At 40.0% G+C, this 13,710-nt stretch overlaps 1 protein-coding gene across 1 annotated transcript; it reads right to left on the bottom strand.

The window, feature by feature from the left end:
• Positions 1-1,172: 1,172 nt before the first annotated feature.
• On the bottom strand, positions 1,173-2,771 carry LOC140889474 (uncharacterized). The gene has a single exon (XM_073297195.1). The coding sequence runs from the start codon at positions 2,769-2,771 to the stop codon at positions 1,173-1,175; it is 1,599 nt and encodes a 532-aa protein (XP_073153296.1).
• Between the last annotated feature and the right edge of the window lie 10,939 nt (positions 2,772-13,710).

The raw sequence follows: 13,710 nt of genomic DNA, 5'->3' as shown, positions 1-13,710 counted from the left end.
GCTTCAATTCCTCTCCTGGTGACCATGTACCCCAGAAATTTTCCGGTTTGAACTCCAAATGTACACTTGCTTGGATTTAACTTTAGTCGATAATCACGCAATGTCTGGAATGTCTGAGTCAGGTCGGCAATGAATTGTTTAGCTGTTCGGGTCTTGACCAGAATGTCATCCACGTACACCTCAATATTTTTGCCAATCTGTTGTTTGAACACTTTGTCCATTAATCTTTGATAAGTGGCCCCAGCATTTTTGAGCCCAAAGGGCATAACCACGTAGCAATAAGTCCCTGTCGAAGTGACAAAACTCACTTTATTTTGATCTTCCTTGGCTAAGGAGATTTGATGATATCCCTGATAGGCGTCCAGGAAACATAAAAACTCGTGCCCAGATGTAGAATCCACGAGCTGGTCTATTCGGGGCAAGGGATAACAATCCTTTGGACATGCTTTGTTCAGATCACGAAAATCCACGCACATGCGCCACTTGCCCGAAGACTTGGGTACCAGTACTACATTTGACAACCAGGTTGAGAAATATACTTCTTGAATGTGTCCGGCTTTCAAAAGTTCCTCAAATTTTCCTTGAATCACAACATATTTTTCAGGCCCGAAGTGTCTTTTCTTTTGAATAATGGGGCGATAGTCCCATATAACATTTAGCTTATGCTCCATTACTTCTCTCCATACTCCCAAGAGATCAGATACGGACCATGCGAAGGCGTCTTTGTTCTCCATCAGGCATTGTATTAATTGCTCTTTAAGAGAGGCTTCTAGCGTCCGAGCCACCTTGACCGACCCGGTCGAAGGGCAAATAAAAAATTCTTTGCACTCTTCTTCGGCAGTAAGAGGGGTATCTTCTTTCAACAAATTTACTTGTTCCCAACCTACAGGCCCGGGTCGGTCATCATGATTAATTATGACTGCTTTTTGTTCTATCCGTACCTCTTCTACGTAGCACTTTCGAGAAATCTTCTGATCTCCTTGAACCTCGCCAACTTCATTACCCACAGGAAATTTGATCTTTTGATATAGTGCTGAAGCCACGGCCATGAATGTAGTCATGGCTGGTCTTTCCAAGATAACGTTGTATGCTGATGGTACATCCACGATAATAAAGTTGACAATCCGTGTTTTACTTGTACGGTCCTTGCCCAAAGTGAGCGGAAAATTGATCTATCCAGTAGGTCGGATGGCATGACCCGTGAACCCGAACAATGATGTCACCACTAGTTCTACTTTATATTCTCCCAAATCCATCTGATTTATTGTCTCTTGGAATAGTAAATTGACCGAGCTCCCAGAATCTACAAAAATCCGGGCCACATCGTAATTGGCGACCAGAGCTCGAATAACCAGTGCGTCATTATGAGTAGTATCTGACAAGACTTTAAGATCATCCGGGCCAAAGGAAAGGGTCAGACCTGTCCTAACCACCTGATCGGCTATCTCCATGTTGCTCAATTTTCGACTGCTTGTCTTCCTTGCCCTATTTGAATCTCCATCAGTCGGTCCCCCAGATATCATGTTGATGACACCTTTTGTGGGAGGGGGTGGTCCTTGGTTATTCCCAGGTTGATTTTGATTCGGACGCTGGAAATTTCCCTGTGGCGGCCCAGGTCGGGGTCTTGATGCATAATGATCGGGGCCTTCATGAATCCTCTTATTAGAGGGATATCCTCCTTTTTGTCGTGCCAACCTATCCTTCATCCCTGGATCCTGTTGAATTATTCTCTCAATCTCTTGCTCCAGTTGACGACAATCATTAGTATTGTGCCCATACTTATTGTGAAAGTCACAATACTTATCAGATTTCGGCCTACGGGGCCCCTGCTCACTCCATGGAGGTCTCTGTAGAAGTCTCTTTTCTTCACATATTCGCATGGTCTGAGTTTTACCCATCCTTAAAGGGGTGAAGGATGTGAATTTTCCTAGGAGTTCGGGTCGGGGAGATGGCCCCATCTTCCGTGGTGTGTTAGGGATCCTGGTGCTCTTCGGGCTGGGTGGTCTGTCCATCCCACTATTTAACCGAGAAACTTGTATCTCCTCTAAATTCACATATTTTTTGGCCCGAGCAAGCAGTTCATCATATGTAGACGGCGGTTTTTTGATCAGGGATTTAAAAAAATCCCCTGTAGTAAGTCCTTGGGTGAAGGCGCTGATGAGCAGATCAGTAGTAGCAGTAGGTACTTCAAGAGCCAGAGCACTATATCGACGAATATATACTCGCAAATCTTCTTGACCTTGCTGTTTGATAGCGAAAAGGCTGAGAGTAGTGGTGGGATGCTTTTTACTATTAGCAAAATGGTGTAGGAAAGCCTTGCTGAAATCCTTGAACTCCTTGATATCCCCTGGGCGTAATAGGTTGAACCATTGTTGAGCTGGTCCTATCAAAGTATAGAGGAAGACCCAGCACTTGATAGGGTCGGAATATTTGCGCAACAACGCAGCATTCTCGAAACGAGATAGGTGCTCTTCCGGATCCCCTTTTCCATCATATTCCCCAACGTGCGGGAACTTAAAGTTTTTGGGGAGTTCGGACTCCAGTATCTTAGCGGAAAAGGGAATATTCCGGACTGGCGTGGCTAGATATCCGGACTGCTTCTTCTTCAAGAGCTCCATCTCTTCTTTCAATTTCTTGATCTCCTCCAATTGCACGTTCTGATCTGGTGGTGGGGGAGGGGGATTAGCTCCCGCCCTTGCAGCCATGGCCCTTTCAACAGCGGCATCAACTAGTTGTTCTATCTGTGCGTTTACTCCATTCACTCCAGCCATCTCAACTCTCTTTTTCAAATTCCCACAGACGGCGCCAATTGATGATGTCGATTTTTTCCTCCGGGTTCGGTCTGGTAGAGTGGATCTCCAAATCTTCAATAAACCGGGTCGGGTCGGGCACGACGGAGTTCTACACAGACAGAAGCTAAATTAGGGGGCGTCGAAGGTGTTTCGGCGTGACCCCTGCGATACCTAAGTCAGTGCTCAAAAGTGAAAGAGCTTGACAAAAAGTAAAAACAAGAGAATATGTGTGCGTGAGTGTGTGAACAAAAAGTGAATAGAAGAGATGAATGAATAAATCATGAACCATACCTGTATTTATAGGGGCTTGGAGGGATAGGTTACCTTGTCAAGGTAGAACAGGTGTTAGAGTAGGACTCTACTCGGGTAGGAGCCTTGACCAAGTAGGACTCTAACATCAACTTAAAGATAATATCAAATCTTGGATTCATTGAATATTGTCCTTATCGGTTGCAGATCTTCCTGTGTCCAAGAGTACTAGAAGGTTCCAGATATTGAGCCCTTCCTGGGCCCGGGTCGGGCTCAACCATACCAGTTAGGGCTCAAGCCCATGAATTTATGATTATGATCCTATTCCCTAACAGGGCCACTTCAGACTGGGCTTCTCAAAAAACAAGACTAGATGGGCCTCAATGTATATTTCCAGAAATATGGATTATTGGGCTCGGGTCGGATTAAACTCGTATATTTTTTAGGGGCATCAGTATCCATATCTTGGATAACTGTATACAACTGCTCAGTAATGGCGCCTAGGACATGAGTGGTACAACCCGGGGAGCAAACCCTGCGTACACTGCTCATTCATAATGGACGTAGATCGTGTCTTCCACATGCCAGTGTCGGCTAACCCGTCGGTTGCGGGGCGCTCGACATCAACCGTCCGAACAGGGCTGAGCGGCCCTACATGGCTCATCTCAAAAGATGGACAGACACAATATGATATGCACATGCTGCATAATAATATGACACACAAATGCAACATATAAGCATGCAAAACCCGCTGGCTATCTCAGTCAGTACTTACGTACCTTTCTACAGGCAGTCCTAGCAGTCCCACTCTAGGTTCCAAGCCTATCATCAACTCTACAATGCAAATACTCATGCATCATACATTAAGCTCTAAAAGCCTTAACTAAGCTATTGCATACTCCTAAATAATTTAAGGAGACCATAGCTATACCTTCGTCCGTCGTCAACCCTTTGCTGTCGATAGCCTCAAAACTAGGCCACAGCTCCGCTACGACGCCTGGATCGCTATGCCACTTCCGGATTCCCCATAGGATGCCTAGATCTCCCTAGATCTAACTAGAAAGGCTAAGAAACGAGAGAGAAGAGAGGAGAGGTGCGAGTTGCAAATGAGCCTCGGATCCCATATTTATAGACACGGAACGGAACGTCCGTTCCTCAACGTTGCTTCCGTTCTACCTGACGAACGTTGCTTCCGATCCCTATCGTTGCTTCCTGTTAGAACCTAATGGGGGGGGGGGGATTTAGGTTCTATTGGCAACTTTAGCAATTTAAAGCGATTATGCAAGTATGCAAGCGGAAGACTTAAAGCAATCAAAAATAAATGCAATAAATAAATGCGTAAAAGAAATAAAGCGATAAATGAGATAGGATATGTTTATGGAAGTTCGACGATAAATCGTCTACGTCTCCCCTTCTTGGTTAAGATTGATTAACCAAGGATCCACTAGAACTTCAACTCTTGGCCTTGATGGCTCCAAGGATAGCCGTACAACTCAACACGATCTCCGCGCAGATACAACTCGAACACTTGGCCTTAAGGGCTCCAAGGATAGCCTCAACACAACACTTGGCTTCACACTCAAGTGCTTACAACAATAGCATAACACACTTGACTTCACACTCAAGTGTTTACAACAATAGCACAACCAACTCACAAACTATTTTTACAAACACTCTCAAATATATCACACAAACACTTTGATAGTGAGAAATTGCTTGCAAAGGAGAGAAGAGATGAGTTGGAATGTCTCCAAATGACATTGGATGGCCTCTATTTATAGTTGGCAAAGATTTGAATCTGATTTGAGTGCTTGGAGCGTGTGTTAAAAATTCAAGGAGAGACAAAAAGTGTTCGGCGCCGCTGCCATCTTTTTCCCAGCACTAAGCGGATTTTGTGGAAAAATCATATCTTCCAATCTAACCGTTGGATTGATCTGAAATTTGAACTGAAGCTTTAAAACATCCAGATCTTCATTCTGAACGTTGAAGATTTTATTTAAACGAGTCAAGCATTTCCAGTAAATTTCGGAAGTCGCTTCATCATGTTTTCGAACCTGTTCTGTGCAATAAATTTGAAAAATTCATATCTCTTAATCCATCCGTTGGATTGATTTGAAATTTGGACAGCAGCTTTATAACATCATAATACGGAATCTGATTGGTGAAGATTGGATTTGGATTTCTCAAACATTCCCTGTTATTTTCTGAATTCGAATATTCATGGTTTCGTTCCTTGCAAAAGTGGGTACTGTGCAGCATATATGGAAAAATTCATATCTATCATTCTAGCCGTTGGATTGCTCTCAAATTTGGACAGTACTTGTAACACGTCTTTTTCTAGATTATGACCGGTGGAGATCCGATTTGGAGTCATACAAAATTTCCAGTAATTTTCGGAAGTTGCTGCTCCATACTTTGGCTTCTTCTTGTCTTTTTCTAAATATCTCTTAACAATGTTCCATGACATCCACATAACATTGTGTCCATTATATGAGCAAATTGAGACTTCATAAATACATTGATAGCTTCAAAATAACTTCCAATAATTTATTTGTCAATAAATCTAATCTTCAAAATCTCACTTTAAATGGTTAGTAACAATTAACCGAGTTTTGTAATCATCAAAACATAATATTATGAGATTTGTTAATGCATTAAAAACATTAATCTCATCACACGAGATTTGTATGCGTTTAAGGCATAACAATCTCCCCCTTTTTGATGATCACAAAACTTGGTTAAATAGAAGAAATAAATGTACAATATTAAATAAATAATTTAAATTTGCACAATATAATTGCATGAATAAAACTCCTCCTAAATTAAACAATTAGTGAAGAAGAGTTTGTTTATCAAATAACCGATTTTATTCTTCATGCATTTAACCATACTAACTCTCCCCTTTAGTTAAAGTATTTAACCAAACTAATTCTCCCCTTTTTTGTGATAATCAAAAAGACTGGAAAAGTATGCAAAAATATGAGAATTGAAATATGATTTCTAAAATGCAACACATAAATTTCACATAAATAACAAAATATGAGCGTATAATATTGAATAAATACAATTAATTTGTATTATCCAAAATTAAGTTTCTTGAATTTTATATTAAGCTCCCCCTTAATATGTCATTATCTTTAGAATATGTCAACAAGTGATTACAACTCAATCATGCCAAGTTCACCACGCAAACGAATAAAAGTATTTTCATCTAGTGGTTTTGTAAAAATATCGGCAATTTGATTTGTCGTGTCAACATATTGAAGTTCAACTTCATTTCGTTCGATGTGGTCACGAATAAAATGATGACGAATGTCAATATGTTTGGTGCGCGAATGTTGAATCGGATTCTTTGTTAGACATATGGCGCTAGTGTTGTCACAGAAAATAGGGATTTTTGAAAAAGAGACGCCATAGTCGAGCAATTGATGCTTCATCCAAAGAATTTGCGCACAACAATTACCAGCAGCCATATATTCGGCTTCGGTCGTTGACAACGCAACACAATTTTGTTTCTTTGAAAACCAAGAAACTAAACAGTTTCCTAAAAAGAAACAAGTTCCACTAGTGCTTTTACGGTCCACCTTATATCCACCAAAGTCGGCATCACAATATGCTTTTAAATCAAAGAAAGAATTTTTCGAATACCACAAGCCGAGATTTGGAGTATTTGAAAGATATTTAAAAATGCGTTTTAAGGCGAACAAATGTGATTCCTTTGGACATGATTGAAATCGTGCACACATGCAAACACTAAACATAATGTCCTGTCTACTAGCAGTAGCATATAATAAGGAGCCAATCATACTACGAAAGGAAGATTGATCTATAGTTTTACCATTTTCATCCTTGTCGAGTCTGATTGCAGTGCTCATCGGTGTGAATGATGATTTGGTGTTCTCCATCCCAAACTTCTTTAGAATCTCCTTAATGTATTTGCTTTGGTTCACAAAGAACCCATCTTTACACTGTTTGATTTGCAATCCGAGGAAATATTTAAGTTCCCCCATCATGCTCATCTCAAAGTGTTCCTGCATAAGCTTGGAGAAATCTTGACAAAGAGTTTCGTCAGTAGAACCAAAAATTATATCATCAACATAAATTTGCACAATCAAAAGATCATTTTTGACATTCTTGGTAAATAAGGTAATGTCGATCTTTCCTCTTAAAAAACCATTTGAAAGCAAGAAAGTAGACAGTTTATCATACCAAGCTCGAGGAGCTTGTTTCAAACCTTACAATGCTTTGTTTAGTCTAAACACATGATCAGGCAAAGAAAGATCAACAAAGCCATCAGGTTGCTCAATATAAACCTCTTCTTTCAATTCACCATTAAGAAAGGCACTTTTGACATCCATTTGAAATAACTTAAAATTTCTAGAGCAAGCAAAAGCAAGTAGCATGCGAATGGATTCTAGTCTAGCAACAGGCGCATAAGTTTCATCATAATCTATGCCTTCTTCTTGACTATATCCTTTTGCTACAAGCCTAGCTTTATTTCTAGTGATAGTACCATGCTCGTTAAGTTTATTCCTAAACACCCATTTAGTTCCTATGATAGATCTATCGTGCGGCCTAGGAACAAGATTCCAAACATTATTGCATTTAAACTCATTCAACTCATCTTGCATAGCAATAATCCAAGAATCATCTAATAAAGCATCATCAACACACTTAGGTTCAACATGCGAAACAAAAGCAAGATGATTGCAAATATTATTAAGAGAAGAACGAGTGGCTACTCCCTTCGAAGGACTTCCGATGATAAGATCCATTGGGTAATCTTTGTGAAGCGTCCAATCCTTCGGAAGTGGTGTTTCCTCAACGAAAACATCTATATCATTTAGGCTTGAGGAAGCCAACTCTTCTTCGAGTAATTCTACATCATCAATGTTAGTGCGAACAATAGTAGACATAGATTCATCAAAAATAACATGCATAGATTCTTCAACAAGTAAAGTGCGTTTATTAAAAACTCTAAAGGCCTTACTTGAGGTAGAATATCCGAGAAAGATACCTTTGTCGGATTTGGCATCAAATTTGCCAAGGTTGTCCTTACCATTGTTATGTATGTAGCATTTGGAACCGAAAGCTCGAAAGTAAGAAATGTTAGGCTTTCTCCCTCTCCATAATTCATATGGAGTTTTCTTGAGAATTGGCCTTATTGATACGCGATTGATAATGTAACAGGCAGTGTTCATTGCTTCAGCCCAAAAATATTTTGGTAGAGAATGCTCACATATCATGGTCCTCGCAATCTCCACAAGTGTCCTATTTTTCCTCTCAACGACCCCGTTTTGTTGAGGAGTCCTAGGACAAGAAAAATTATGACCGATGCCTTTCTCTTCACAAAAGTTTGAAAAACTCTCATTTTGAAATTCAGTTCCGTGGTCACTACGGATCTGCTTTATTGAAAGATTTTTCTCATTCTCAACACGTTTCACAAAAGTTTTAAAATAATCAAAGGCATCATTTTTGTGGGCTAAAAACAATGTCCACGTGAATCGTGAGAAATCATCCACAATGACAAATGCATAAAGCTTCCCTCCTAGGCTAGCGTTCCTCGAGGGACCACATAGATCTAGGTGAAGAAGTTCAAGGGGCATAGAAGTTGATATAAAATTTTTGCTTTTAAAAGATTCCCTTGTATGTTTGCCAAGTTGACATGCATCACAAATAGAATCTAATTTTAAATTGAGTTTTGGCATACCAACAACTAAATCAAGTTTAAAAAGTTTTTCTATGGTACTAGGACCAACATGACCTAGTCGTCTATGCCAAAGAATGTTGTCATCAACATTCAAGGATACAAGGCTTTTAATATTTGATAAAGATAAATTTTTTAAAGAAACCTTGTAAACATTTTCACTTCTATATCCTTTGAAATTTATGGATTTGTCAGTCGTGAGTGATATAGTGCAGTGTTGGGGAGTGAATTTGACTTCATAACCTCTATCGCACAATTGACTTATACTTAGTAGATTATGTTTAAGCCCTTTCACTAGGAGTACATCATCAATCAAGCAAGATTTAGATATACCTATTGAGCCGATTCCTTCAATTACTCCTTTGCTGTTGTCTCCAAAGGTGACAGTTCCCTTCTCCTTTGGTTTGACGGATTGGAGTAGCTCTTTGTTTCCCGTCATATGTCTAGAACATCCACTGTCTAGATACCATATGCTAGGGAGAACAATTTTCCTATTTCCCTAAAAGAAGAGATTTTGGTACCCTTTAGTTCTTTTGGGTCCACAGTGTTAGAAAAGAAAAATACAAAACAGATTTCCAAGAGTTCAGTCTCTCATAGCGACATCATCGCCACTTTCCAAGAGTGCTCCCAGTTGTAGGTAGGGCTATGCCTCTTTAAAAACCTATTTCCTTGGACAGAGCAGCGTTCATCAGGAAGACCAGTCGCAAGTCAAGGCAGTTTAAACCGGTCTATGATGAACTCCCTTGGATCATGATCTCATAATGCCGACTAATGAGTTGTTAAGTACTCTTAGACCTCCATTTCATATAGCTCTTTTTATCATATTGATATTTTAAAGATCTACACTTATGTCTAGCATGTCCTATTTTACAGCAGTAAAAACATGCAGGGGGTGATCTCATTTTTGCTTTAGCAATTAGACTAGTGAAATCTATAGATTTCTTACCATACCCTATTCCACCCTTATCAAAACTACATTTTTGCATGCTTAGTAAATTATTCAAGTTATTACTACTTACATTGAATTTATCAAAAGATTTCTCTAAGTGAGCTATGTCATCCTTTAATCTTAGGTTTTCATGCTCCTTAGTTTCTAATTCATGTTTGAGCTTTCTATTTTCTTTTCTAAGAGATTTAGCCATATCAAACATGTTTTTATATGCATGTAGTAGTTCGTCATAGGAAGGTACCTCATCATCGTCGTCAGAGACGATGTCATCACTTTTAGCCATGAGGCAGATGTTGGCTTCCTCCTCGTCATCATCGCTATCGCTCCAAGTGGCTAGAAGTGCTTTCTTCTTTCCCTTGTCAACTTTCTTCTTAAGAGGACACTCATTTGCATAGTGGCCTTGTTGTTGACAGTTGTAGCAAGTAACTTCCTTATCCGGCTTCTTTTGGAATTTGTTTCCTCGCATGAATCGTTTGAACTTTCTTGCGAAGAGCGCCATATCATCATCATCATCATCTTCTTTGGATTGGCTAGATAGAGCAATCCCCTTTGCCTTGGTATCTTCTTTCTTTAATTCCTTCCTTGTTGATAATTCCAGCTCATGGGTTTTTAGAGTCCCATGTAGTTGATCAAGATCATAGGATGCGGTGTCGCCTTTGTTTGACTCGATGATGGTCGTCCTCTTGGCATCCCACTCCTTGGGTAAGGCGCGTAGAGCTCTCCTCCACACTTGTTTGGTTGGATATTGTTCCCCGAATTGGGCTAGCTCATTGATAATTTGAGTAAGCCTTCGGAACATAGTATCTACATCTTCGTTTGATTCCATCTCGAATGTTTCATATTTGAGTTGGAGTAGATCAATCTTCGTCTCTTTGACTTGATTAGTCCCTTCATGGCATATCTCCAATTTGTCCTATATCTCTTTAGCTGATGAGCACATTGAGATCCGGTTGTACTCATTCATATCTAAGGAACAATGAAGAATATTCATGGCTTTAGCATTTTGAGAAATTAATCGCATGTCCTCCTTGGAAAAGTCGTCCATTCCCTTGGAAATTTTGACACCATCAACCTCTTTAGTAGGTATGTAGGGACCTTTCACAGTAACTTTCCAAAGATCATAATCTACGGATTGGATATATAGGGACATTCGGTTTTTTCAATATCCGTAGTTTATGCCATTGAAAAGAGGAGGACGATTTGTTGATTGCCCTTGAGCATGTCGCTCGCTAGATTTGCCATAGAGCCTTTTTGAAAAAATTTTTTTTGTAAAAAGGTGGCTCTGATACCACTTGTTAGAACCTAATGGGGGGGGGGGATTTAGGTTCTATTGGCAACTTTAGCAATTTAAAGCGATTATGCAAGTATGCAAGCGGAAGACTTAAAGCAATCAAAAATAAATGCGGTAAATAAATGTGTAAAAGAAATAAAGCAATAAATGAGATAGGATATGTTTGTTGGAGAACGCGGCGATCAGATCAATCAGAATTGATACCCGGTGCAGCGAAAGTTTAAAAATTTTATATGAAACGATTCCATAATGGGTATCAAAACTTTACGATTAAATTGTGTGTGTAAAAATTAAATAACAATTATAAATTTTTACCTCCAATCTCGAATCGAGATTATGGACACCAACAGATGGCTCTGCTCTTGTTGTATCTCCCAGGAACTGATGGACGAACTGTTCTTCAATCAGGTCCACGAACAGAGATTTAATCCCTCTGATAGATTGCACTAGAAAATCTATCAGAAGTTTCTACGAAGAGAATTAACGAATTTGATCCGTTAAACCAGACTGTAATTCAAAATTCACAGACTGGATTTTTCCGAGCAGAGAGGAGGGGGGCGGCGGCCACACTTAAGAAAAATAGGGTTTTCGAAAATTATTTTGTGACCTGTTGTGTGTAATTTTTGTACTGCAATAACTTATTTATAATGTAGGCCACTAACAGCTTAGGGCCCATTAGTCATAAGTTCAAGCCCGACAAGCAAAGCCCGCATGTTCAGAAATTAATATAAAATTCATCATGACTCCGATTGATAAACCGATTTCACCAATGTGCACAGAAACCATTTCTGCACCTTTTAAAGTCAAGATAAATTTTTCTGAATCCGAATTCAGTGATTTCCAAAAATGCCCATCCCTATGTCATTTTAGGAAATCTTACTCCTCTACTCTAAATAAGAAGTCCAACTTCTTTGTTCATTAAATTTAACTCTTTAAATTTAACTATCTCAACGGGGATTAAAAATCCATTACTCTGTGTGACCCTCAATGGTTCAGGGATACAGCTAGCCGTGGGCTCACAACTCCTTGTGACTCGGAACAACAATTTCCGACTTGCCCATCGAATCATGGTAAGAGCGCCTGGCAACATCGCCCCATGATTCCCTAGGTATCACTGATAGTGCCTGCAAGAACCAATAGATTTTGGTTAGAGTACAGTACGGTCCCTTCATCCAAATATCCCGATCGAATCAACAACCATTGGTAAATCGAGAGTCGTTCGAGATTCGATAACTATGCAATACATCTTGAAGATCAAATAGTGACATCGCATGTGCTACTAAGAAACCATTTCTTAAAACACATCATGTACTCTGGCCAGAGATTCGTCACACTAATATCTCCTCAGATCGCATAGGATATCCATACTCGCAAGTATGTGGTGAATCCTTGACAACAAAGCATCGACTCCTATATGTGTTGTAACTGTACCCAATCCCGACACCTGATGACCCCAATAGAGTCGGTAAACGAGTCAAAGCACAGTACTAGCATATAGAGTCTCAATGATGTTTCAAGTAGTAAGGACTAATGGTGTACAACCAAAACCGCGGACTTTATCCACTCGATAAGTGATAACCACTTGGAAAGTCCGGATAGGGTAGTTCGATCATTCATCATATGAATATCCATTTGCATGTTTCGACCATCTCTATGTTCCCTACCAATGAAACGTGGTACTCTGCATCGCAAATGCTAGTCTCAAACTCGAGCGATCCATATCCTTATTATCGGACGGCTCAATCGATTAGGAACAGTTTAGAATATACAGTGACTATAAGATGTGTTTCATGATAGCCATCCCCATGTGCTACCACATCTTACATACACTATAGTATATTCAAGGTCTTTATCAAAACAACAATAGTATATCACAATATAACAATATGAAGAAAGATAAAGTCATTGCCATTAATAAAAGTGTAAATAATATTAAACAAAAGATTGTTTATACAAAGAGTCATCAAAGCCCTTAGCCACAAGTTGGCTCACCGGGCACCCACTCTTTCAATCTCCCACTTGCCCTATAGCCAACTGTCATACTACGTAGACCCATTTCTTCGCGATGTTTGTAAAATAATGGTCCTGGCAAGGGCTTAGTAAGTGGATCAACGATATTGTCTGCAGAGGCCACTCTTTCGACAATGATGTCTCCTCTTTCCACAATCTCCCGGATGATGTGGTATTTCTTCAGTACGTGTTTGGATCTTTGATGAGACCTTGGTTCCTTTGCCTGAGCAACGGCACCCGTGTTGTCACAGTACACCGGAACTGGACCAACAACTTCAGGAATAACGCCCAACTCTTGGACGAAATTCCTCATTCAAACGGCCTCTTTAGCAGCAGCTGATGCTGCAGTGTATTCTGCCTCAGTGGTGGAATCCGCTGTGGTGTCTTGCTTGGAACTCTTCCAAGAGACAGCACCACCATTGAGCATGAACACAAATCCAGAGGTTGACTTCGAGTCATCCACGTCACTTTGGAAGCTAGAGTCGGTATAGCCTTCCAATTTTATTTCTCTTCCTCCATATACCATGAACATATTCTTAGTCCTTCGTAAGTACTTAAGAATGTCCTTCACGGCTTTCCAATGCATTTGACCGGGATTAGCTTGATATCTGCTCGTGACGCTCAGAGCAAATGCTACATCCGGTCTGCTAGAAATCATCCCATACATGATACTACCTATGGCTGACGCATATGGTACATGTGTCATTTTCTC

The sequence above is a fragment of the Henckelia pumila genome, chromosome 3 (assembly GCF_033568475.1).
Source record: "Henckelia pumila isolate YLH828 chromosome 3, ASM3356847v2, whole genome shotgun sequence".
Lineage (NCBI taxonomy): Eukaryota > Viridiplantae > Streptophyta > Magnoliopsida > Lamiales > Gesneriaceae > Henckelia > Henckelia pumila.
This window is presented reverse-complemented; position numbering and strand designations above follow the sequence as displayed.

What these genes read in the sequence shown, in the direction of transcription:
- LOC140889474 (XM_073297195.1), bottom strand. Translation starts at nt 2,771, where the DNA reads ATGGCTGGAGTGAATGGAGTAAACGCACAGATAGAACAACTAGTTGAT.